At 40.5% G+C, this 27,504-nt stretch overlaps 1 protein-coding gene across 1 annotated transcript in view; it reads left to right on the forward strand.

Moving 5' to 3' along the window:
• The first annotated feature begins 18,797 nt into the window (after positions 1-18,797).
• slc24a3 (solute carrier family 24 member 3) overlaps positions 18,798-27,504 on the forward strand; it is a 70,371-nt gene continuing 61,664 nt past the window's right edge. Inside the window, exon 1 of the mRNA XM_030442443.1 lies at positions 18,798-19,181. Within this exon, the coding sequence (XP_030298303.1) occupies positions 19,001-19,181 (181 nt within the window). The 5' untranslated portion in view covers positions 18,798-19,000. The remainder of the gene's footprint in view (positions 19,182-27,504) is intronic.

Genomic DNA, 27,504 nt, shown 5'->3' on the forward strand with positions numbered 1-27,504 from the left:
TTAAATGAGAGTTTAATTGTTCCCATATTAATACCATATGTGATATTGCATCATGTTTGAAGGTCAGTGGCAGAAGAAGCATTTAGATCCTGTATTTAAGTCAAATTAACAATAATACTATTATTGAGACCACTACTGAAAATTGCAGATTTAATAGACAGAGAATTTAATATGCAGAAATTCACATTATGGACACATTTTCACACATGGATCCTACACTGTCCAGCCATGTTCTAGGTTTTGACCTTGTCTCTCCAACTCTGATTCTAACTATAAATATTGCACATCAATCTTATATAAAATACTCCTGAGCAGGGGTGCCCAAAGGTTTTCCCTTAGAGGGCCATAACCTAAATGTAACAGTGGGCCACAGGCTGAAACCCAAAACTTATTGTATTGTGTTCTATATTTAAAATGCATGTTATTAAGATCCAAAGTTTCCTTTGTTCACTGTCTTGTTTAAAAAGCATTATATCTCACAAACAGATAAATACACAAATGAATTAGTTCCATTATTTATTTATTTATTTATTTATTTATTTTACTAGAAACATCTGTCATCAGCCAAATTAAACTTTGCAATGGGTCAGCTTTGGCTCCTGGGCCCCACTTCGGGCAGTCCTGCTCTAGAGTATCCCAACAACATATTAGCTCCTAGGTTAAAATGTTGCCTACACCGATCAGCGACAACATTAAAACCACTGAAAAACATTGATAATCTTGTAATGTTCATGTGGAAACTACCAGAATCAACTTTTTCTCGTTTCAACTGCAGGTTGTTCTTGTTGCTGGTTATCATTTCTCGTTGCAAGCTATTTTTTACAACTTTGGTAAATGATTATGCATTCAAAAAGTTAAGGGGGATAAGACTGACCATCTCAAGAAGTGGTGGGAACATGTCTCCAGCATCTCCTGGTTAAATGGCACGTATGCATGTACTTAAAGTATTGCTACTAGACACTACTGGCGGCATCACATTGACTGTAGCCACCTATCATTAGCGTTAGCACGGTGTTTGAGAGCAGGCTGGAACTATCAAGTTGTCTTCTCCTATCATGTACAGTATGAGTCACTGATATAAACGCACCACATCACAAGGCTCAGTAAATGTTCTTTGTTCAGCTGCTGCTGCATAGCAGGGTTCTCAAAGGGAACACAGAGTAACCTTGAACCGGAGCATCTTCACACTGTTCCTCACCACGAGACCACCATCCACACAGTCGCCACAGCAACCGTTTCCATAGCGGGAAGTATGTAATCACACTTTTATGGAAAGCTGGCCATGGTAGAGGAGTATGACCACATGACTCATACTTAACGACTCACTCACCCGTGTACCCTTTCACATGCCTGTCAACCTTCTACAGATGTAAGGAGCGCTTAAGAATCCGATTTTATTGATTGTGTCTCTGAGAAAAGTACTCAGTATATAAAGGAATCAACTTTTAGAATTTTGACTGTAGCCTAACGTGTCAAAAAAAAAAAGTATTGTTGAAATAGCGTGACAAAAGAAATAGAGTGAAATTGGGTGATAACAAAAATAGACATACTAGACAGAGATACAGACAGAATTAATGGTGAATGTAATGACATGATAAAACTTCGGGAGTGAAGATGAGATTATATAGGATTATGATAGGTCCTGTACTGTGTGTGTGTGTGTGTGTGTGTGTGTGTGCGGGGGAGAGTCAGTGATTTATATCTGTGATATGTGTGTCACGGCATGGGTGACGGAAAGATGTACCAACAATCTAATAATGATAATAATAATAATAATAATTGTCAGGTCGGGGTTTTAAAGGGAAGACTTTGGAAAGGGGAAGGTGGACCCAAATGCAGTTACACAAGAGGCAGGGATATGAGGGAACGAAAGGCGAGCTTTATTTCAAAGCTGAACACAAAAATAGCCGCAGACAAAACAGGGGCAAGAGGCAAAGTAGCAACAAAAACTGTAAGGCAAAGTAGCAACTAAAAGGCAAGACAAAGTACAAAGAAAAAGGCAAAGTTCAAATCAAACATGGAACAATACAAAACTCAAATCCAAAAACACATACCGTGGGGGAACAAGGAACAGACTGGAGCATGGACAAAGACGGACGCTGACAAGAACAATGACCAGACGAGGAGTGAAGGGAACACAGACACAATACACAGACACTGATGACAAGACGAGGAACAGGTGAGGTGGACCAACAGGTGAGACAACGAAGGGGAGGAGCACATGAGAACATGAAGGGAACAGGGCAATAGACAGAGGGAGCCAGAGGGAACATAGGAAAAAACACAGAACTTAAAGGACACATGAGGGCATGGGAAAAACAAGACACGAGACAAGATACAAAGACATAAAACCAGAGTCATGACAATAATATAGTATTAAAATAATCATATGGAACACAATAAAATATGACCTTTATAATAACAGCACTGATCGAGGGACAGGCAGGGTGGGCCAGCGCCAAATTTGAATTGAGAATCGTTTTGAATTAAAAATCAATTCTGGACCAGTTCAAACACCCAAAAGTCTAAATCAAAATCAAATTGTGACTTTGCCAAATATTCACACTCCTACCAAAAACCACAGGTTACACAGGACATCCATGTGAACAGGAATAGTTATGGACAGTTAAGTTTCTCACTCCAACATAAATCCCACATTGTGACACCAATCTTCCCATATCTGTTTTTGAAATCGCTAGCTACTTAGGAGCCTCTCAGTGCTTTCAATCAAACAGATCAGCAGGTGAGAAAAATGCACAATTAGATCACATGGTCTACAAACGTTTCCAGTGATGGCAAAGGAGCTATGTTACATTTTCAAATACCATCAGAGATGTCTATTATAGATAAGCTATAAGGAAGTCGGCAAAGGAGACTAGAAATTAACGTTACGTGCATCAAGTATTCTATATTTCCCCTCCAGCTCCAGTCAGCTGTCAATATTAAAGGACATAAACACCCCAGAATTGAAGTCTGCTCCACAGCGCTGCAGTCAGGTTGATAAACAGGAGTGAAGATAAATCTCTGAGATGTCCTCCCGATAATAAACCTTTCTGGATCAGAGCTGAATCTGAAGTGACTCCAGGTGTTCTGGGTCTAATCCAGACTCTCTAGCCAGCCAGCTCCAAGCAGCAGCTCATGCCCCTTCCTCTCTCCCCCTTAACACATATTCCTAATACGAGTACAAGCTGATACATTCCACACTTAGCGTAATAATGATTGTACGCACCAGTGACACATACAACCTGGCCCATGATCCTATGCTCTTCTTTTTCTATTCCCAGTGTTGGGAAGATTACTTTGGAAATGTAGTTGGTTACAATTACAAGTTACCCTGTTGAAAATGTAATAGTAGTGTAACTATTTCAATTACTTTCTCAAAGTAATGTAACTAATTACATTTGATTACATTATGATTACTTTTCTTTATTTTGAATGAAATCTCTCAACTGCTAACCATTTTCACATTTTAAGACCTATAGTGTGATTAACCTTTCAGTTCAAAGGTTTAACCATATGAGTCTGACCTTAGGCCTGTGCTGCAAAGGAGGCTCACTTCCTCACTAAATGGAGCGACAACGGGCTGATTTCAGCCAAGAGGAGCAGGTTGTTTCAATGGAGAGAGTATGAGCGATACAAAAAAGCCTGATCACAGCCTGAAGCAACAGTGTTCCTGCAAATATGACAAGAGGAGGCTGATTTTAATTTCTGACAGCTCTACATTGAGCTGCTTTTAAATATGAAGCTTTAGAGCAACAACAACTGTTGTGTTAAACTGTGTTTTATATTGTTTTCATATATTTCACTGATCGCAATTATAAAATGCCAGTGTGTGTTTTATTGAAAGCGAGGCTGGTGTGCGTATGAAAATAGGTTACAGTGGGTTTTTTAGGTGCTGTAGCTACAAGCAAATCTCATGTTGTCTCTGTACAAAGACCTTTTTAAATGTGAGAAAACAGAGTAGACTACTCAAGATTTGCGTTTGGGCAACACATAACAGGCAAAACAATTAATTTATTCGTGGCCACATTAAGTTAAATTATCTGTCCTGCTGCGAGCGCACAACTTCTTTCAGTGGTTACTGACTGTATATAAAAGTAAATAGGCTATAGCCTAACAAATGACCTCCTGACGCGAGTCGGATCAACAGCTGAGCAGCGTATCCCCTCAGCTGAACATCTGTAGGCGGAGACGCTCAGAGAGAAAGTAAACAGCAGCGTATCAGCACGATCTCTCCCTCCGTACAAATGCTCCGTTCTGATCCAGCCCCACTGGACTTTCAAAGTAAAGGTGACGCCAGTTGTAAATGAGTTAAATAGTGAAACAGCGGCGCTTTTATAGCCGATTTTATGATTAAACTCTGAACAGAACCTGGTCGGGACCAGGTTATGAGCTAAGCATAAGTTACCATGGTGATCTAGCCGGGTTAAAAGAGAGCTAACTTTGTAATACAGGGAAGCCTGGCTTCTGTCTGTATTAAGTGTTTTTTGTATTTCCAGCCCAGGAACATCTTGTGCGCCGCCGACACTGTTGCTGCTGACTGCCGCCGTGCGGTTTGTAGGTTGAGTCGAATGGCACATGACCAGACAGAGCCAATCACAAGCGTCAGTTTTGGCAGGAGGATGTTGATATGAAAATAACTAAAAACAAACATGAATCCAGGGGGGCGAAAAACTATTTGATAAATCCGAGCTTTTGCGGCGATTTTTCAAATGTAACTTAAGTTGTAATCATTGAAATTTCCAAAAGCAACTGTAATTTAATTACATATTTTCTCCCAGTAATGTAACGGATTACAATTACGTACATTTTGTAATTAAATTACGTAACGTCGTTACATGTAATTCGTTACTCCCCAACACTGTCTATTCCTGACTTGCCATTCACACATGCTTGCGCTCGGACAAAAGAGGCCAATCTAGAGCTCTATGGAATCGCTCCACCGATTCGCACTATTGTGTTGATTGGATGGGAGGTGCCAACACTGTGGAGTAGATGGCTTGCTAAGGGGAAAGACTTAAAGAAGATCCTGGAGTAATGTGGGCAAAAGTGTGTGCAGTATTTTACCATACAGATGTATGTTAAACTGTACCTCAAAGTCTTCTGGACAGGATGCAAATGTTGGTCAGGTGTAATCCAATAAGACATATTGTGTGTTTGCAGGTCTTGGGGAGTACAACTGCATATGAGAAAAGAGTTGTTAAAGGCCTTTTGTGGGTCCAGAGGAAGCTGCATGTAATATGATCTGATTGCCTCCAGTGATGTCACTCAGTGGAGAAAAACACACTTTAATTTGTAAAATTGGTGGAGTTACCCTTTAATATAGATCAATTTGCAGAGATCTTTTTTCACTTTTACACTACAAGGTCTGTCTCTGGTGTCTGTCTCTGGTGTCTGTTGTCATAAAAGCCACAATATCTGTGCTATTATTAAATGTTGTAAGAATAAAAACATGAAAACTTCTAAAAGAAACACAGCGCAGTAAATCAACTTCAACAATACTTTTTTTTTTTTTAAATGTACTCATAGTGTTGGAGATATATCCTGTCAACTCGTCATGACACGAACATTTTGTGATGTTGTTTTTAATTATCATCAATAAACAACAGTGCTGCCAAGAAAATTAGCAGCCTCTACACTGCATTTCACATCACATGTCTGAGGAAGGGGTTTAGTGGAGTGTATTCATTCTGAAGGGGATTTGTACCTAAGCAAACTATGTTGACTTCACAAAAATGTAATAGCAAGTAATGTAGTGTGTAAATGTTAACTATGGAACATTTATCAAACATACTGACAGCATGTAAAAAGCAAGAGTTTGACACGTGGCCCTCCTTGTCCCTTACACATACACATCCTCTGTAGTTTCACTTGGAACCAGCCAGAACAAATGTTCATTTTAGAGCATCACGCTGGGACTGGTGTCTCAGTCAGAGAACATGAGGTGATTTCAGCGTATGAAACATGTATGAGAAATGATCTGTATGAGCAGCTGAAAAATCTTCTCTGTCTATTTTTGTCTTTTTGTCTCTGCAGTTTCTTAATATGTCTCCTTTTTCATCTCCCTCCCTCTCTGACGCACATACACACAGGCCTGTTTAAACCATGTGCGTCTGTCACGTCCATGTAAATGCGTGCGCATGTGTCTGTGTGTTGTGTCTGTGTGTTGTGTGCGTGTGTGTGTGTGTGTGTGTGTGTGTGTGCCGTCTTGAGGACAGTGGAGTCTGATAGGAGAAGTCAGTGTCAGCCCTGAGGGAGGATGCCTGCTAATAGAGTTTGCTCTGTGGAGGAAAGTGCTCTAAGAATGTGATGTTGATGTATTCAGCTTTGTGTGTGTGTGTGTGTGTGCGTGCGTGCGTGCGTGCGTGCGTGCATACAAAAACATAGCTCATAATGGTCCATCTGAGGATTTTTACTCCATTGCAAATCAAATTTTGTGAAGCACACACACACACACACACACACACTGTGAGTGTATTGCATAAGGTCTTTTGTGTTTGCACTCTATGTGAATCTCAACTGAACTATTTGTGCAGCTTTTACTCGGATGCCTGTTTATTAAGTTAACTTTAGTATTCACATTTATTGAGATAAGATGCAGACGCTTGTTGATTTCAACTAACATGTTGAAACTTTGTACATATTCTTGTTTGTCTTCTTACCAAATGTCAAATGCAGGTGATTAATATCAATATAATGTATGTGTGTACAGACCAGACATAGCTAATTGACACGCCTGGCTTAGCATAACACAAAGTCTGATAGCAGGGAAAAACTGCCAACCTACATTGAAATTGTTTTGACATAATAACAGCATTTGCATCTTGATAGATTCAGGATTCATAACTCTTCTCTGTGAACTCCCAGAGATGAAGAAGCGCATATCAATATCAGTCCCTTTCCAAAGATGATAGATAGATAGATAGATAGATAGATAGATAGATAGATAGATAGATAGATAGACAGATAGATAGATAGATAGATAGATAGATAGATAGATAGATAGATAGATAGATAGATAGATAGATAGATATACTTTATTGATCCCAAGCTGGGAAATTCCGGAGTAGCAGCAGCATTATGCACAGACAATAACAACACAATGAAATAAGAGGAACTGAAATAAGGAAAGATGTCAAATATATAGAGATTCACATTAGAAAATATCTGCCATGCTGTTGTGTCATATTTATTTCATAGTATAAAAAGCTGTACAGTTATTAAAACCAAAATAAAGAAATAAGGTAACATTTTACAAAACTAAACTGAAATTTATATCCCAAAGTACTTTATGTCATTGCTGCCCAATGCAAGTGTACAGTGTTGATATGGACTTCCATGGATTATAAGGCATTAGTTTGCCAACACTGGGTTTGCTGCAGGATTAGTCAACTCACTTGAGCGGGACAGCAGATTTTCACCGTTATAGCGTGTCTCTCTCTCTCTCTCTCTCTCTCTCTCTGCACAGATGTTTATCCTCACAGAAAACACCATGATAACATGCTGTTACAGGCTGGCCACACTGGATGCGTGAGCAGCACGTGTGCGTGTCGTGCCATCTCGCTTTTAATTTTGGTGTCCTGAGTCTTGCCTTTTTTAAAGAGCAGCCACACCGGCTGCAGGAGTTGACCTATAGGCTACACTGCCTCCTACGGTTTCTGATGGTACTGCTCATTTTCCTCAGCACTATGTGCACAATCAGATGAAATGAAGTTGAAGAAAAATGAGCCATATGATGTTTGGTGCTAACCGCCTGTGATACTCAGAGGCAAGATTCAACAACAGCCTAAGGAAGACATGGAAGACATTAAATAGGTCTTTTAGTAACAATGTATGATAGGAGGATACAAAGATTTGAGAGGTTGCTGAGAAGTTAAGATGAATCAGGAATAAATTGATAGTTATGTATGAGAGTCACTTATCAGTCTGGTGTTTCACTTTACATAAAGGCGCACAAAGAGAGTAACTAATGTTTAACTAGTAGCCTAGTGTATTGGGTAACTACTCAGTATTATGTGTCTCTTTACTTACTGGTTCATAGTTAATCATGAACAGCTTAAGAGAAAGTGGTCGGTTTGTCGATTGTAAGACATTTATGAACTAATCATTACCTAATGATTCATTAACGTTGTATCTCCCAGTCTGTTCTCTAGTCACTCATCATTATCTACTGTATAGTCCTCATTAACTATCAGCTATTAACTATTTCCTTACTCATTCATCACAACTGTCTTGTCTGTCTTTTAAACTGAAATTTGGTTCCAAATTTGGTTCCTCATATATTAATGAATGAATAAATGAATGAATGAATGAATACTTTATTTTTGTTTCTGGTCATCTAAATATTGACAGCATTGCTCATTTATTGGCATTATCCAAGCAATACTGTCCAATCTGCTAATTTTCTGACAACACCAGATGTATTTCAAATCATCTTCACCCTGTATTTTAATGTTTTTCTTCCCCTCCAGTTACACAATGTGTCTCCTCTGTGAGAGCCCTTAGTCAGAATTCCCCCAACCTTCCTGAAATAAGAGATTAGGATTATGAAAGTTATGGCTGCAGATCGGCTCGAGGCTCTATTTATAGGCGTTTGTATCCTCCCACAATGTCTTCTACTCTCTTCTGTTTTTAGCTGGACTCCTTCTATTTTTAGACTCCTTTTCTTCAATAGTATTGTGATCCACTTCTTTTTTATATGATAAATGCAGGCAGACTTATAGAATGCCTTTGACAACAAAATACTATACCGCAAAGATAAATTAAATCAATCTGGACGCATTCATTAAGTTAAAGTCTAGTCTAGTCTAGTTTAATTTGGAAGAAATCCCTTCAATTATTGCCGAGTTATGTTCCCCTTAAGGAACCAAAGCACAGCGTGCATCACATCTTCAGCAGACATTTTGCCCTTTGAAATTTGATAAAAAAGTTTTTCCACATTTCTTTTTTTTCACACATTCCCAAACATACAGTATGTAAATTCTGCTGTTGTGTTTATGAATCAAAACAAAACACTTGACTAGCGTGGGATCATGGGAGTTGTTGTCTGATTAAATGTATCTACCTTAATCTGTCAAGACAAAGTAATATAATTGTTTATATTTACATTAAGTCACATTCGCCAACTTCCTTCCGCGCTCTAGGATTCCCAGATGTTATAGCAACAAGTGACCAAATGAGACGCATATCACCTTATGTAAACTTGTTGATTTCTCTGGGTTTGAACATTGCTAGAAACATTTGGTATAATATAAGTACACAACTCAACAAAATGTAATGTATTTTAAATGTATTTAGAAACTAACTTTGATGGATTATTTTGGAGAAATATTACACTTCCAGCATGGCAACAAAGCCAACTGACGAACCAATAAAGTTAATTTCTGCATGGTGTAAACAGACTTCAGGCTGACATCTACGCCTACAGCAGAGTTGCTCTTATTAAGATGATGCCTTGTCTTCACTAAACAAGCCTAGAATAAACACCTGATAGTTCAAATAAAAACTGATACTTCATAAACGTCACAATTATTCATGGGATGACATTACAATGTGCTTTTCCAGGCTTTACTGTCATTTTGTCGATCCCCATGTGTTAACATCAGCGTATTAGCTAAATAAAGATTTACTTCACTAAATTAGCAACTGCATTACCAGCTTGTTTAAATATATTGTAGTGAGAATGTCAAGACGTTAGACAGCTCAAGTACCTCTTGCTGAGCATTTAGTGAGGCTGTTAATGATCCAGTCCGACAGTGCTGAATCGTGTGTGTATTACAGACGGAGTTGCATGTTATATATATTTGCCCGCAAATACATTCAAACTAACATTCTCAATATATCAAAAAACTTTCCTCTTAAAATCTGAGAGTGTGTACAGTGGTTACGCATCGATGGTGCTTATGTTTTGATTACATGAATGTTAATGTGCACGTGGGCGTGTGGCCTTCGGTATGTATTTCTGCACCATGTTCACATTGATTCACCTCCCACCACCTACAGCACCACGTCCATGTGCAGTACTTTGCAGGCTGCCTGGCAGAGAAGGCAGAGAAACGTGTTAACATGATGTGTGTTCCTCACAGTTTGTCCTCCTGCTGTGTTTTGGCTCGTTTTTTGATGCGATCCATTATGCATCATGCCAGTGTCACAGTGTGACAGGGGAGGAGATGAGGGTTATCCACACAGATTGGCCTGACAGTAAATAAGCTCATTTATTCAAACAGGTGTGCTCATCCCCTTGTTTTTGTTTCACCTACAGCCCTGAATCACTTCATCCAGGTGTCCCTTACAGATGGAAGTTCTCAACCGGCTGTACCATATGATCTGGGGTAAAAGATTCCAAATTGGGCCCGGAAAGGAATAATTCCAGTTTATTACAATTTAGCTTTTATTTTCATAGTTCTGGCCTTCATTTCGTCTCTATTTACCAAAGTAATTGCGGTATCTGGGCGGTATCATGACATCCAAGCAAAGTCCGGCAGAGCGAGAAACATGAACAGTTCATAGATAAAGCTTACTTCAACCCACAGGCACAAATCCAAGGCAGTATTGAAACGATAACATTCAACAACTCATTCTATTAGTCTAGCTTGTGTAAGAAGGCACACTAAACAACCACTGCAACCTACATTTGATTAAAGCTGGCACAAAAGCCTTTCCGGCAAGTTGTCAGTTGCAGTTATTGTCAACACAAAAAGCCTTTCATGTTTGTCGTTTATGTTTACAAAATTTTGAAAAATTAGGTGAAATAGTGGACACTTAAATGCCACTCCTTTTGTAGAGTAAGAAATTTGCCTCGGTGTTTGGTGCATAAAAAAATGAAGGCTAATTAGTGCAACAGTCAAGACTATAAATATAGAATACAAAAATTACATAAAAACCTAAGGAAACACTATAACAAATACTTTAGCAAGTGGGTATGTTTTAGAATCACAGAGCTATACATTTTTGTGCAAACCTCTTGGTTGGGGGCACCTTGTTGCTGAGACCCACTGGAGATTAGAATAAAGACTGAAAAACACAAAGCCGTGGCAGAGCAGTTAGTTTAATTCAGAGTCTTTGTTTTTAATATAACATGTTAGGACTGCTTTTATTATACAGCATGAACAGTGATATGATCAGGCTAAGCTGAACACTGTAGTGTTTTCAATTTCTTTTGTAAAGCCTTCTGTACATAAGATACGGTTAGTAAGATCTTTAATGTTAATACTACAGACAAGATGTATTTATTATTTCACTGTGATGATGTCAGTACTCACAATAGGCTACAGTGACTCATTATCACTCCTCAAGCCAAGAGGTAATATTACAAGAAGAGACAACTTGAGAGGCTGGAGAGGCAACAGTAACACACTATCGCCTAGTTGGCCAGAGACTGCCCTTACATGGCTGCTTAGCAGTGGATATCTCTGCAATACAGTGCATAGGCATCTTGGACATAATGCCAGATTTGTTACTGTCTTCACACTCTGCCGATAGGGGTTAGTTCATTTTTTTAATGTTTTAAACTAAAATTATATCCGGATCTTACAAAATTCACCTTTTGCACAAGTGAGTTATATAATAATTAATTCCCTGTTTTTTGACACAGGCAGTGAACATGTTTATTTCTGCTGATGCCCAAATCCCAGGCAGCTGAGTTAAGGTGAGTCGCCAAAAAAAAAGTCTTGAGCACAGAGAGTGTACTCTCTTTTTAATCAGAGAATACATATTTATCATTGTCATGTCAAACTTGCGAGAGATAGAATCAAATTATAACTGATATAAACTAAGCAAGATTTTGGCCTACATATAAACTAGTAAACTTTGTTTTGATTCTATTCTTGCCCTTCACCTCTCCTTTCATCTGCATTTCACCTCTCCTCTTTCTCTTATACCACACCCTCCTCCTCCTCCCTTCTCTATCTCTTTGCTCCCGGAGTGACTTTGCAAACGGATCTCTTTGCTCCAAATATAGAGAAAGGTGTCTACACATCACTACTGGAACAGCCTAGAGAGCTGAGACATTAGTGCAGTGGAGAATCCCCACAGGAAAAGCCTCGCTGCTGGGCAGAGCTGGAGGAAGGCAGAGCAGCGACCTACACTATTGATCTTACAGCAGGACCAAATTACACCTCTTGTGTACACATGGAGAGGTAGCAAAATGTCTGCTTCATGTCCAATACTTGAAGGAAACACATGGGACAGCCTTCTCTTACATGCTGCATAGTACACAATACAGCTGTACAAGCACATCACTCCAAACAATCCAGTGCTCGGTCAAACTCACTTCAGTGGTGGTGAATATACCATCAAACATCTACCTTTGATGATGAAAATCTGTCTGATGTAACTCAGGCGCAAATGTTTCTAACAAGGTCTTTCTCCAAGAAGTTGTAGTTACGGGCGACCAAATCCAACGCACCGCTACCTTGGGTAAATTTGTGGATTTCTCTGGGTTTGAGCATTGCTGGGAACGTTAGATAATGTCAGCACACAACTAAACAAAATATAAAACAAAGGTCCGTCTCTTGAAGACATTTTAGGAGAGAATTCTTGCATATCATATCTTTGATAAAATGCATAGGCAAACAGAAAAGTTCTAAGCCCCAATTTAAAACAACTGAGCGTTGGAGTAGATTGTAAGAGAATCTTTATTTTTCAGAATTACTGAACATAAAAACTGACCCCACTGGTTTTGACTGTATGTCAGGTTCCCCAACTCAACTCAATATAGATTGTCTCCCTGACTTCTTCCTGTAGAGCCTCCTAACACTTTTTTGTTCATTTTTGTTCGCGCCATCAGCTGTCAGGACAAGGTTTGGGGTATGAGAGCAGGAACACTAGGACATGCAAGAGGAACAACCCTATTCCAACTGTATTGTCCTTTGCAGACATTTCAGTCCCAGCACCACTGTTATATCAAGTGTAAGGATACATAGCTGTTCTTGCTGTCATGCCAGTTGGTTTGAGATGACCTACCTACACCGCCAGCGGAGGACGGATGAAGGCCGTCTCCTGTGGCCAGCGGCAGGTACCAAACCCCTCGTGAGCTTCCTTTGACAAAGTCACCATAAATCATAGATCACAGCTGTCATGAGAAGTGCGAGAACAATGGACCTGGAATCCACTTAAAATATTTATCGTCATGCTTTATACATGGTTTGATCGCTTCTGGACAAAGAGATGGTTTGGTCATGCTCTAAAGATAGTCTGGTTCGTTCTCTTGAGGTTGACAATTTGACATTCTCGATGTATGGTCCCAAGCACATCATTCGGTGCATCCATGTGTCTACCCATAAGCACTCTGAAGACAATATTTTTGAAAATACTGCGTGTCTGGATGTGAGTGTGTTCGCATGTGTGTGCACATCTGTGTGACTATAAACAAGAAACCTGAACAAAACACTCCATAATCTTCTTACAGAGGACGGGATTATTCATTCGGAGAGCAGCAAGCATGTTTTTGATACAACCTTTCCTGTCTGGGCAAGTTTCAGCTGCTGTATACGCTGCCTCACACTCACGCATGTCACACATGTCGGAACGAAACCACTGCCTCCTCATATATACATAATCTGACATAAATTGCACATAAACGCAACACAAAGCTTGAAAACATGGCAACTCTCTCTACAAAAGTCTAAATCCCTGCTTGTGACTCATAGAAGTTGTGATGTCACTACGTAAGGCACACACAAATGTACTTAATAAAGCGAACAACAACCTGACAAATTTGAAGTTTTTTCCACTGTGGCATTCGAGTAAAGATCATGTGGTCGTTAAACGGAAAAGCGCGTAGGGTTTAGTGGTATCGAACAGTGAGGATGCAGATTGGAACAAACTGATTATGCTTTTTGTCTGTTCTGGGCTGCTGTAGAAACATGAATATGCAACATGGCGGACTCAATGGTAGAGGACCAGGTGTTTCGAGGGACATTTTTGAGACTGAAGGATTCAGTGATGGTCGGTGCTACGCCTTCAACCTTCACTATAACCAAACGTTCTAAAAGAAGCTCAGGCATTGTTGCATGGTAAGCGTTTCCAACCATAGCACAGATTGGAGAAGACATGTTTTATATTTAGCTTTTAAGTTTCAACTCATCATGAATATTCGTGTGGCATTCGGAATACAGAATACAGACCAAAACCAAGAGTGTCTCAGTCAGTGAGGGTGGGACAGTCTTCTGTGTCTCATGTAATGAATTTCAAACACACCTAATCAATCTTCTATGAGGAAAAAAAAATCCTTTTAACTGTACCAACCAAATCCCTGATGATCAAAAGAGGCGAGAAGCAACTTCAATGGTGCATGCAGAAAGGAATAAACATGGATTCCTGGAATGATTTACAGGACAATGCCTGGACTAACAACACATCAAAGGTAGATGTAACATCACACTACAAACGCAGTGTGTCCATGTGTATGTAAGTGTGTTGAGTGTGTGTAAAAGGGAGGCCAGGTACAATGTGTGTATTTGAGAGCGAGGCAAGGAGAGTGAAAGTGTAATATCTATGACAGACCTCTGATCTGTTTCTCTGGTAATTCCATGTATGACTTTGCTGGGTTCAACTTGAAAGCTGAGATCTAATGCGAAAAAAAAATGTAGTTCTACTTCATAGTTTAACTCCTCCGCAGTTTGCTCTCCAGCAATATTGTGTTATTTAAAGAGTCCCAGTTTGAGGGAGCAGAGAGCAATGTGCAAGGTTGCCATTGCTAACTGCTAAAATGCATGTGTGATGCTTTCATCTCTCATTAATAACTCCTTCACTAGCACATAGGTAGACCTTATTTACCTGTTTGGCAGAAGACGACAGAAAATGACAGTATAAGTTGAACCAAATTAGCAGCTAGTCTGCGATGTCACTGCTAGGTAGATATCAAAGATGCTAGAGAGGCAACAAAGCAGAAACACATACCACCACAATGCTAACTAACGCAACGTCACGATGATTCCTTTCAGGACCCAGCACCCAATGTGACACCGTCACAGCTCTTGTTTTGTCTTACCAACACTAAAAATTTCAGAATTTTAAAATACATTTTAAAAAGAAAAGCCGCAAATACATTCGTGACGCTGGAAACATTTTTGTCATGAAAAACCGCTCAACCAAATACAAATTTTACAAAGGGATAAATTACAATCGTAAGAAATAAATATGGTCTCTCAAACAATTGTTTTTTTGTTATTTTAAGTAGATGCTACAAACAACATGTAGCTCTGTTTAGAGATTTTACCCAAAGAGTAGAATCACTGCCTCTTAATCCAGCACACTCGATATGTCACTGTCATTGTCTTGAATCATGGCCGTCAGATGCTATTGCTCAGGATGAGGATTATGCCCAATCCGTCGTGAAACGTGTGTGTGTCTGTCTGTCTGTCTCTCTCTCTCTCTCTCTCTCTCTCTCTCTGTGTGTGTGTGTGTGTGTGTGTGTAAGCACAGGGTATGGGGCTATGGGTGTAATCTGCCAGCTCATTCACTAATGCCACACTGCCTTCTATCTAGGGCAAGAAATGCAGGAAGAGCTGCTATGATTTCCGCAAACACTGAACACATGTATAGTCAGATGACGTTCTCCGCACTCACGGAAAGCCTTTTGTGACGGCTCAGTTTCAAGTGACAATCTCAAGTGGCCAACAATTGTTTTTCTTCTTTCACTACCGCTTTTGAGTTCCGATCTCTATTCTGCTTCCAGAATAAAAGAATCCATCTGACGTTTCACTTTAGAGAGGTCAAAGGCCATGACCCCAATCAGCTGGTGTGTCTTTGAGTGTGTGCGCGCTTGTGTCGAGGGTGAAAGATCAATCTCATTGTTTTTAATGGTATTGCTCATAATGGCGGTCCCCTTTCAAAAGCCCTGTTGCCCAGCCATCATTAAAACAGAGGGTTGTACTCATGGCTGCACCTTGTTATTTCCCAAGAGACATTTTCTGGATCATAACCTCACTTTTTTATTTTTTTATTTAGCACATTTTTATAATTAGTCTGCATAATAAACTAATACTTTTGTAAAGCCTCAGACAAGAATTTATATATAATGTAGATTTACGAGATGTACAGACCAAACTGTAGCTATATTAATGGGATGCAATAGGGATTTAAAAACTAGCCTCCTGCAAGAATCCCTCTTGTTTGTGTAAAAAAAAGTCAAAATTAACATTTCAAAAAATCAAAATATCCTAAAGGGTTGTGTCACGCTCTCACCATATACATATATGATATATTGTTAAGCGCTCATCAGAAAGGATGAATGAATGTATGGATTTTCTCAAATGATTAATCAGAAACACAAATGGGAGTACTTCACTAAGATCAATAACAGTTCAAAATCATTCAAGAATTAACTCGCATGAAGATGGTTTGTTGGTACTTTTCTGCGGTGATGGATGGGCTGATGATGAGGTGAACTTCCGAGCACGGCCGCCAAAGCACGGCGAGTAGACTCGGCGATCCTCGGGAGCCACAGAGACAGCCAGATAATGGCCCCTTTACAGGAGGTTCAGTGAGGCAGCTGGTCTCGCTTCTTCAGGATGATGAATCCAGGCTCAGACAAGGCCCACCCGAGGACACACAGGAGGCACACACCATGTGTTCTAATTTTGTTGTGTTCAGCGACGGGCTGCAGAGTTCAGGTGCATGCAGCCAAAATGTCTTGGGTTTGACTTGGGGCTTTTAAGAATCTTTGCAGTCTTTCTTTTCAATTCAGAGTCCACTCCAGAGCTTGTTTCACATATAGTTCTGACCATTTCAGACACTCTGACAGTTTACGGCCCTAGAGAGGTCTAATGGTCCATCTATGTGGATGTAATCTCTGTCTGAAGAAACAAAGTCATTATTCTTCTGAAGTTGGTGGGATGGGGCTGAAATCCACAGTTCTGTTCCTTGTCTTTCTTGACATCCTCCCTCCCTGAGGTCAAAGGTCATTGAATATGTGTCTCTGTGCACTCCAACAAAGGCACAGAGAGCCTGTCCATTGAAGCATCGCGGTGCTAATTAAAGGAATGTAGTTTCTTTGTATATTCTTGTGTTCAGTACGCTATAGTTGCATAATTAATCACAATGTTATCACAGTGGCAATGTACAGTGTCTAGATCGCAGGAGCTGCAATTGTTTCATGAAAGCAAAATGTCTCACAACATGCCATTATAGTTGAGGCATTGCAGTGCTACAGAGATGCCACGGCCTACAAATCATATTCTCTAGATGTAAGGGGACATCAGAGGTGGCAGATAATGTAGGCCTTCCCTAAATGTACTGTTTTAGTCTATAATTCATTTGTAGTGATGGGCAATTCGCCTTCTCCTTCACAGTACCGTGTGAGCTGGTCATAAAAATTAACAATCTGATCAGTAGCGGATGGGATGCAGGTCGGTGAAATACATCTTTGATGAGGTGATTATAAATACTAGCAGCAATCCTGCACCAGCAGAAATGATAAGTGCATCCCCTGGGCACATTTATGCACGAGGCACAGCAGCTTAACTTTATTGATTATTTGAATCTCTAGACAGGCCGACTGGATCGTTGAGAATCTCATGTAAATGAATGTTCTCCTATACATCCTAAAAGTCACACGCACAGACCAGGTTTATACTGTCCTCCTGATGAATCCAGAGTTCCGTCAGAGCTGTCTAAAAAATATTTATCCAAGAAGGTAAAAGTTTAATTCTGTTTCCTATGGATTGTTTCCTCTAAATATGATTTTTTTTTCTTTTTTTTGTTTATCATTTAGCCCTAATATCCTTATTTAAAGAGATCATATTATGCTTTTTGGATTTTTGCCTTTCCTTTATTGTGTTAAGAAGCATTTTTTTGCATGTGTTTTTTGAAAATTAAAGTATGTAAACATATTCTGCTAAGACCCCCAAAAGTATGAACCTGAAAATTAGCACAATATGACCTCTTTAATATAATGTATTTACATATTTCTCAATAGGCATTTGCCATCATCATCACGTCATTTAACCACAGTATTAAGACCACGTCACTGTCAATTCAGTTCAGTTCATTTCACCACAATTTAATGTACTTGACTGAGTGTACATATATTGCAAAATCAGTATTGCGCTCTCTCTCTCTCTCTCTCTCTCTCGCTCTATCTCTCTCTCTCTCACACACACACACACACACACACACACACACACAGCTCCGAAGCAGCGCATCCAAGCCTGAATTTCCACAGCCTGATCCTCAAGCATCCACTTATGCCCCGGATCATTTAGCTATGGAAGCCCGCCATCCAACTCCGGGCATGGAGGAGGAAGAAGCGGCGGAGAAGCACTCATCAGTAACCTCTTCAAACCGCAAATGTTCCGGAGTGAGCCAAGAGCCGGAAATATGAACTTCAAAATAAAATACAATCGCATTGTTCTTCCCATCCAGAAAATACTGCTGCTGATAAAACAAATTAATATATATACTTATCTGTAATCACTTTTGCATCAAGTGTTAACCAGAAAATTATATTAGCACACAGAATTAAATGCAAAAGTATGTTGATTCAGTGAATTATAGGCAACATAAAAAAGCTAAATTAATTTTAACATAAAATAACAATTTATTGTATATCGATTTATTTAATTTTGGCTTTCATTTAGTTTATATGGACCAATTCGTTTTGCAAATTTGTCTGGGCTCTCTGTCAATAATAACAAGACAGTCAAAGTCTATCTAAAGTCTTTTAGAAAGTATATTGAATAAATACCCTTTTAACTTAAGTTATGCTCTCGTCTTTTTACTTGGAGAACAAACAAAAAACCTCTTAATCGATACGAGCTTTATTTTGAAATTTTAGACCGGACGATTTTTTTTTTTTCCCCCACTCGGTCTGACTTTACAAATCCATCCACAAGCAAGTCATATCTGCTCTCGTCGAGTAAGTTCAGTGCACACACACACACACACACACAGCCCGTCTCTCCGCCGCCTCTTCCTCCTCGGCTCGCTTCAGTTCCTCGTACCTCTGCACCACCACCCGGGGGTTCCGCCGGAACGCTCGCCCCAAGAGAGGAGCGCCATGGCCCGCGTGGTGGTTGAAGGGATGCCGGAGACGACCGTCAGAGGAGGAGTGATGCTGAACCGACGGAGGAGCAAAGCCAGGCGGAGAAAGCGAAAGGAGTTGTTCGCCGTCCAGATGTGCTTCGCGGGGGCACTGCTGGGGCTCGTCGTGGGGCTCCAGTCTGTGGCACGGAAAGCAGGTGAGGGGCCACATTTGAGACGTGTTCCTGTCTCCGCTGTCAGCCCGGCCAGCCTGAATTCACATGTTTGTGTTGTGGAGAAGGGGGAAGCGTTCATGTTAAGTTTGTGGCGAGCAGTAACAACAGGCTGTTTGGGAGGCAAAAATGTGGTTCTAAGATACACATGCTGTCATCACATTTCAAATTCCTAAAAGAAGAGAATTGGGACTATAAGGCTCTCCAAGGATGAATGTTGGCCGAAAAAAGTGTGGGCAGCACATGTTAACATTGAAAATTGATATTAAGCATATCATTTTAAAATGTTAGTCACAGCATAGTAAGGCTCATATTGAATTATGGAAGATGTGGACATTAAGTGGCTGTAAACATATGAGACAGTGGGCCTCAGTGTGTACAGTAGTGATGCTGCCACGCACCATTAAAAAGGCTGTCAGGGATGTGACACATTATGGATCCCATTGGGATTAGTGGAGCTACATCAGAGTGAGCTGTTGTTGACTTGCAGCTTTTTTCTTGTGTGTTTGTGTGTGTGTGTGTCCGTGCACACATTTACAATCACAGTAAAGGGGGGGAAAAAAAAAAAAACAAGAGCATGCTTTCCTGTTGCTCAACATCTGTAAATAATAATCCCCTGGAAATGGCTGCGGTGTCTGTGCTGGTCTGTGTTGCTTGTATCACTTTGCAGAAATCTACTTTTTTTTCTCTACCATTTCTTGTCAGCCAACAGTGGGCAGAGAGCAGCTGATACATGAGGTGTAAAGTTTAACAGCATTCTTTAACTGGGAAATGCTGTTTGAACGGTAGACCGACAGGGATGTTTGCATTGACCGACTTGTCGTTGTGATCAACGGGGCTTGTGGGGTGTCAGCTGGGACGTATAAACAGGGTGTACATGAGCTCGACTCAGACTTTTGAACAGCTTTATATCATTACCAGGTCTGACCGCAGCCAATGTTTTGCTGTCTTCTGCCAAGTAGGTCTTGTTAATGGTCAAGTCAGCAGCCCGGTAAATGTTACTGAATATTATCGTCTCCGTTCCAAAACCATCCGGCCAGATGGTGTCATCGCCGTGATGTAAACAAACTGTTTGCAGAATCTATTTGCCCATCTTTTCTCACAGTCTCTGTCGTCGATTACCTCCAGGAGTTTCTAAGTTTGGCGCTAATTGTCAGCTCACCCACTCACTGATTTCAGTCGGACGGTGTGCTGGAGCTTCTATTTTTGGGGGGGCCACAGAGAAGATGAGAAAGTGTAGAGAGCACAGAGACATTATGAAGATGCCATATGTCTCCAATATGTAAAAATGTGACATCAGTGGCACATTTCACACCATGACATCAGTAATGAAATTACCCAAGTCTTGAACCACGATGAGTTACAATATTTGTCATGGTGTGCATCTGTTATTGTGACAGTACTTCAGCTCAATCGTAATGATGCAGAACCAGTAAAAACACAAGTGTGTGTGTATACACGGGAGACAACTACAGTGAAATGAAGGAAATATGCAGCACTGATTGAAATTATTTGTGGATTCATCAGTGAGTTGATGTTGCAGTTGGATAGGTTTGTGCTTTGAGTATCATTCATTTGCACAGATTAAAATCGAAGAGAGAAAAAACAGCCTAAATAGCTGATTGATTGAGAAAAGGTGGTCAGTGTTCAAGTTTTTTAGTTTGGGACACCTGTATCTTATTGATGATGACTTTAAATAATGGCAGTTCTTGAATGAAAAAAGTGCTGCACATTCTCTGGTGCCAGCTTCTGAGATATATGTATGTGCTGCTCTTTTCTATATCATTGTTAATAGAATATGTTTGTGTTTCGGACGACTGAAGGGCATTTTCAGTATAACTGATCTCATCAAGAATGAAAATAGTATAATAGATCAGAAATGTTGATGTTGAAAATAAATGTTTTCATAATTTTATATCCACAGTATTGTGATAACGGGACCACCTAATGTCAATATATATGGTGAGGTGATGCTGAAAGGTTTTTCAATAGAATGAAGAGGTTTCTATCTTCCTTTTTGCTGACGTTGTTTTGGCTGCTGTTATTATCATCATTACTTGATCTGTTATTCCATTATTATTTGATGCTCCTCACAGTTTCAACAGGGTTTTGAACCCCTGCTGTTGGAACCCTAACCCTTTTTAAAACTAATTCACAGGTGTGTCACAATTCTCCAAATCCGTGATTTGATTTGACTTTTGATTTTAAGGTCATGACTTCATTCGATTTTTCATTTTTTCAATCATTTTTCGGCACTATTGTCAGATCATAGCATCTGGATCAATAAAGATCAACAGATCATTGGTTTTATGCCCTGATAACTGTCATATACACATTAAAATGATTCTTAAAAAGATAGGGGCATTTTAAGAAAAAGGCTTGAGCATATCCTGGTGTTTTTAGCAGGTTGGGGTTAGACAGAGATTCAAAGCTGAACAAAAAAAAAAGCCCTTCAACAAAAGAACTACAGAAGATAGAAATTCGGTGCAAGAAAACAAACCCAACAAAAACCTCTGTACCAGTGGACTCAGGATAAGTGTCATGGAGTGCAGCTGCAGGCTTGTTCTTTTGAAGAACTTTTTTTTTTACCCCCTCGGACGCATGCCAGTCGCACGCAAGCTGGCAAACATGCCTTGAATTCTGGAGTGCTTATTTCTATTGAGTTACTTTATAATATTTTGTAAAAAAAAAAATTAAAATGTTATGCCAGAGCTTGAAAACCCCTGGTTTCATATAAACTGAAATCTCCCTCCCAAAAAATTTGAATTCACAGAAATATCTTTGGATTGTCCGTTTTGCTCGACCAGTAGTCTAAAACCCAAAGATTCTCAAGTCACAGGGACATAAAATGCAGAAAGGCAGCAAATCCTTACATTGGAGCAGCTCAACATTCTTGATTGACAAGTGATTGATAATTGACAATAACAATTAAAAACCCTTTGAGTGAACGTAGGCCAACTCTACCATCTTAGCCCTCATGTTCGACCAATCGTTTCAGCACCGAACTGTATGATCATTACACTGTACTGTCGACGCTGACCTCTGCTGATGGAGAAATGCGTTCTGAGTCGGATGCTAATTGACAGCATTTTCACATCGACTGTCACATGGGAGAGCAGGACCTCCTCTCATGTCGGTGATAGCGCCCCTCGGGGCACGACGTGGCTTTCAAGGTCCTGGAAAATGCACTAGCACACGTGTCAAGGTGTGTGTATATTCCCCCATGTCTTTGCTTCCCCGCCATGGCCCTGCGGACCAACACGTGGATGCGCACACACCTCTCCTCATACCCCCTTGTCCTCCATCTGTCCTCAGTTCGACCACATTCCCCCTAAGCCCCATCCATCCTCATCTCACCTCCGGAAAACGCAAGGTAAAGCCCAGACCCAGGACAAAAGCACTATAGGAAGGAGGATTACCCAAACACATGTTGCCGTCGCTGTCATCTGGAGGATTTAATATCATAGATCCTTGCTGCTCAATCTAAAGTCCCTCCATCATCCATCTGTGACAAACCAAAAAGACGCGTGTGGCAGCCAGACAAATGGTCGTGCTATAGAGAAGCCACTAATAGCTGCTTGGTATATCTGCTATACAACATTAGTCTCCAGATGATCTCATTACATAACTTAAAGCTCTCGTCGGTGGGTCCCCTTCTCTTTGCACGCTAGCAGAAAAACGGGAGGGGAGAGTGGAGGAGCACAGACGGAGCACTTTGCGCTGACGAAGCCCCGGGACTCGGAGCCGAAATAGACTGAAAAGAACAGAGACGGGAGAGGAGGGAAACGTTGGGGAGGGGGGGCAGCAGTGCCAGTGATGGAAGGAGGTGGAGGAGGGAGATGCGAAAGGAGTAGACGGGGAGGGATAGAGTGAGATGAAGAGGGTTAGATGGAGGCAAGCGGAAGGGAAGAAAAGATAAAGGGGGGAGCCTGTCTATAGTGAATGGGATAAAGTGAGTCAGGGAGCAAGTGGAGGAAACGGAGGGAGGATGGAGGGAGGTCCAGTTTAGAAGCAGACTCTGGTTTTAAATTTGTTTCGTGATCGTTTCTTTCTGCATTCCTCCACCACGAAGGCGATTTCTTAAAAAGCCCAAACTAATAATTAATATACCTTTTTGAGGTATTTAGGTTGTGTTTGATGCAAAAACAAGAAACCTTTTTCTTTGGATTAGCATGAAATAAAATAATAATTCTGGTTTATTACAAGCACCAGCATAAACATCACTGCAATTGCAGACATGAGACAGCACTTCAAAAAGATAAATAACATTCTCATTAAATAAATAAGCGAAATACATTCTTTCCAAAAAAAAAAAAATTCCACTTAAATCCACATACCCGCAGTTGCAGAGAGAGGAACATTCATGGGGTCTCTGTTGTGTAAAAATGCTCCCTCTGCACGTGTAACACCATGAACAGCATGGTCTCAGCAGTACACTTCAACACTGCGAGCGACGCAGCAGGCCTGTCACACAGATGCCTTTACAAACATCTCTTTCATTTGACAGAGTCGTGCGTTGAAAATATGCAAAACTTTGGCCGTACATCTGTAGATTCACTTTACACTTCATTTTTATGATAGCTTAATTTCTGCATAAATACAGAACTTAGACAGATGGGAGAAGATGCGTTATCGCCCTAAAACCGTTGTGAAAATACAGAATATTCCAAAAATGACAGGTCGGATGGGTTTTAAAGACATGTTTTAATGCTGTGTGTAAATTTCATGTAACATACGTACAAGCTAGTCCATCAGCAAATACTTCGATCAGTGCCGTTTACCCATAACTGATAGAAATGATTGCCTAAACAACAGAATACATTGCAATTAACTTGAGTTATCCTTTTAAGCAGTGCAAAGTTTAAGTTCCTTGAGCCATAAACTTGAAGAGCCGCTTTACTCGTCTACAGTCCCTTAATATTTTTTTATCTTCTTCGTTGCCAATGGGCAGATTCTGACATTTCACAGAACTGGATTGCTGCCCCTCCCTGGGCGGTGCCTCCAATGTGTGATTGACAGATTCATTAATTAGCTACTTGAACACAAAAGAATGCCGACAGAGCAACAGGAGATACACAAGAGGAGTATTCCCTTCAGTTGGATGTCAGACAAGATGGCTGATTGTTAATAGTGCCTGAAATGTAAAATGAGTTTGAACCTTAAAAAACAAGCTCAATGAAAAGTCACTGTATATAATGCATGAGCTCACATGCTAACCTTTGAGGATGTCAACAGCATGTGATGAGTAAATTACAAACTGTGGTCAGCATAGACAAGTCATTGTTGTACTCAGACGTTTAGTGCTTCCCCTTTTTATAAGAGGAACCTCCATGTGTTCCCACAGGCAACCATAAGCTGAGTTGTTATAGGCAGGGACATTAAAGCTGCATTTATTGAAACAGAAAAAGAAAAGTTGACCGACGTTCGTCCAGGTACCAAGCTCTCTCAACTGTTATTAAATGTTGACAATGAGATGATGCTGACAGACTGTAAAGTTAAAGCCAATGTTTAAATGGCAGACACTGAAGCCAGTGTTGCTCTATATCTGCTCGATGCGTAAAAAGGCAGTAGATTACCAACATGTCTTCAGCTGCTGTAGCCAGAAGTGAAAGAACACAAGCAGCCACACAAGAATACAGTCTAAAATTGGCGGCGTTTGTGATTTAAATTAAAAGCATGTCTGATCAAAAAAATCAATACAACCCATCATTGAGTGTTCGCTTTTAGTACTTGCCAGTTGCACATAGTCTGTGCTATGGACACATTTCAACACACACAGGACTGACAAGGACTGTGTCTAATTCAGCTGCATCTGGGTCAGCCTGTGTGAACAGAGCGCAACACTCCCCAGTCTGAGGTAGACACAAACAACCTCTCTCCCCCTTTCCCCCCCCCCATCCTTCCATTTCTTCCTCCTCAGTTGCACTCTCTCTCAAGCTTCCCATCTATCTGTTGGTCACTGTGCTGTCATCTTGTCCCTCTCTCCCGCCATTTCGGCGGCACTCAGCTATCATTTCGGTATCCCCCCTATAGCTCTAACCCTTGTGCCTTTCAAAGTGCCCCGGTGATGCAGCAGTTACAGCTTTCTTTTCTCCCCCTCTCTTTTTTTTCTCCCGAGCTCACTCTCTCGTCACCGTGTACATCATCAGTACACAGACTCAAAAAAAGCTTGTTCTCAGAATTTGCCTGAAGCACAGCTCGTCCGTTTGTTGACTTATTTATTTGCTGTCTTGCCGCGCAACAATCCCATGTCTGCGTCATTCTTTCTGAGGTTATTACGGTAACCTAGTGTGTTTGTCCAAGCACGCTTAATGCAGCTAAACTGCCAATGGTGGACTGCAATCAAATATTGGTACGCATTAATGTTCCCCAGAGGATAAACTGCTATAACCTTGGTGAACACCTTCACTATTCATCGAGTCTTACCAGCCTCAGATGTAATTTGCGAAGTAGAACATCTTAGTTTGATAACTTGCTGAACTAAGCCAGCAAATATTGCAAACATAATAATATCGTAACATTGTATCGTTACCATGTTGACGTTAGCCTGGAACTACCTGCATAGCATGTTTGTCCATTTGAGGACTCAGACCACATTGTAAACAAAACAGACCTTGGCATGGTTAACACTTTCCTGGGTACACATCCATTTGTGTTTAGTCCAACATTCACTCGCCTTTCAGCCCTGTTCACCAGCTGGTTGCTCACTTTGACAGCCTGCTGTTTGGTGCCAGACAGGTAGTGTAGCCTACGGTTGGTTTATTAACTAATTTTTACTGAAAACTGCGGCTGGAGATGAGGTTAATGGTGTAACTGATTCGAAAGAGTTACATTTGGGGAAAAAAAACAAAACAATGAGCTGAAAGAGGCTAAAACAATCCATTGAACTAACAGGGGGACTGCAGATTAAGGTGATAATTCTCCTTGGGTTTATCATGAGTGACACCTTTTACATTTTACAATAATAATATGTTATAGTAATTTTCTTCATTGTAAGAATGAAAATATTGATCAGTGCAGCTTTAACATTTTACCAACCCAACCATGTAAACACCGGCATACGTGTCAGGTACACAGAGATTAACCCCTCCACTTTACTCTGACTGATGTGCTAAACATGGATGAGCTGACCTTCATCTGCACTTTAGCACAATCTAGGAAACCCACATCGAGATTATTCTCACACATGCATAGATATAGATACTGTGCAATGTACTGCAGTAAAATGAAAATGAAGAGGGCACAGTAATGACTGGAAGGGGGGGGGGGGCTATATGTGTGTGTGATGACTGAAACAGTCAGAACATGAGGTGCAAATAGCCTGCTGATATTCATTAGGGATGACGATATATGTATTTCCCTCTCTTTTTCTCTCATTTGCTTTGATTATTACTCCAGTTTCATTCTCTCTCTTTATTCCTTCTCTCTTCTCTCACTCTGTCTGTTCTCTGTTACGCACCCCTCTTGATCTGTTGCCCGTGTAGCACTTCATTATAGGAGCCGCTTTTTGTAGGCTTTGTGACAGCGAGTCCAGGTTTTGATGGATGACTTTGTGTTATTGTTACAAGCTGAGCACCTAATGGGGCCTGTCTGCTCTCAGGGTTAGAATGCTGGGAGTCATATTGTCCTCTTCTCCGACTGAATAATGGACAAAGGCACGCTCATGTTATTCAGTCCGGTAATACCGCCAGTACTGTAATGCTATTCAGACAGACAGTCATCGCATGCAAATACGAGCTAAAGGACAGGGTTCCACTGCACACTCTGACTGGACTGAAGAGATTACTGGAAATGTCGCACATTTAAAGCTGCATTCAGGAATTTAGTGGTTTTAAAGCAGTATTTAATGACTCAACGGATCAGTTGTAACCACTGAGGACCAATGCACATACAAACAACCTTTGCTAATTGTTTTTGTCTGGTGGTTTTTCCAACACATCAAAGCTTATCCAAACTAATTACATCCCAGCTAAGTATTGCAACGGATGGAGAGCGGAAGTCAACCTGGAACTTCAAGCTTCTGCTCCAGGAAGAAGAAATTCTCATCTACATGAATGATATGTGCAAAATGCTCAAAACAGTGTGTTATAAACTAATTAGTTTGCAGGTAATTGGATGTTTTAGTGTGAAAGGGTTAGTGACACTAAATGGCCCATTGAACTATTTATTAGAGTGGTGGCATGTTGCTGGAGTTGACCCAACTAGTAAATGAATGTTTAGATATGTGAATTCTCATCTCTCGCTTCCATAAAAAAGTGACATTTAACTGCTTAGATATACTATAACTGCTTGTGGTTACTGAGGCTGA

This window comes from Sparus aurata, chromosome 15, assembly GCF_900880675.1.
Source record: "Sparus aurata chromosome 15, fSpaAur1.1, whole genome shotgun sequence".
NCBI classification, from domain to species: Eukaryota; Metazoa; Chordata; class Actinopteri; order Spariformes; family Sparidae; genus Sparus; species Sparus aurata.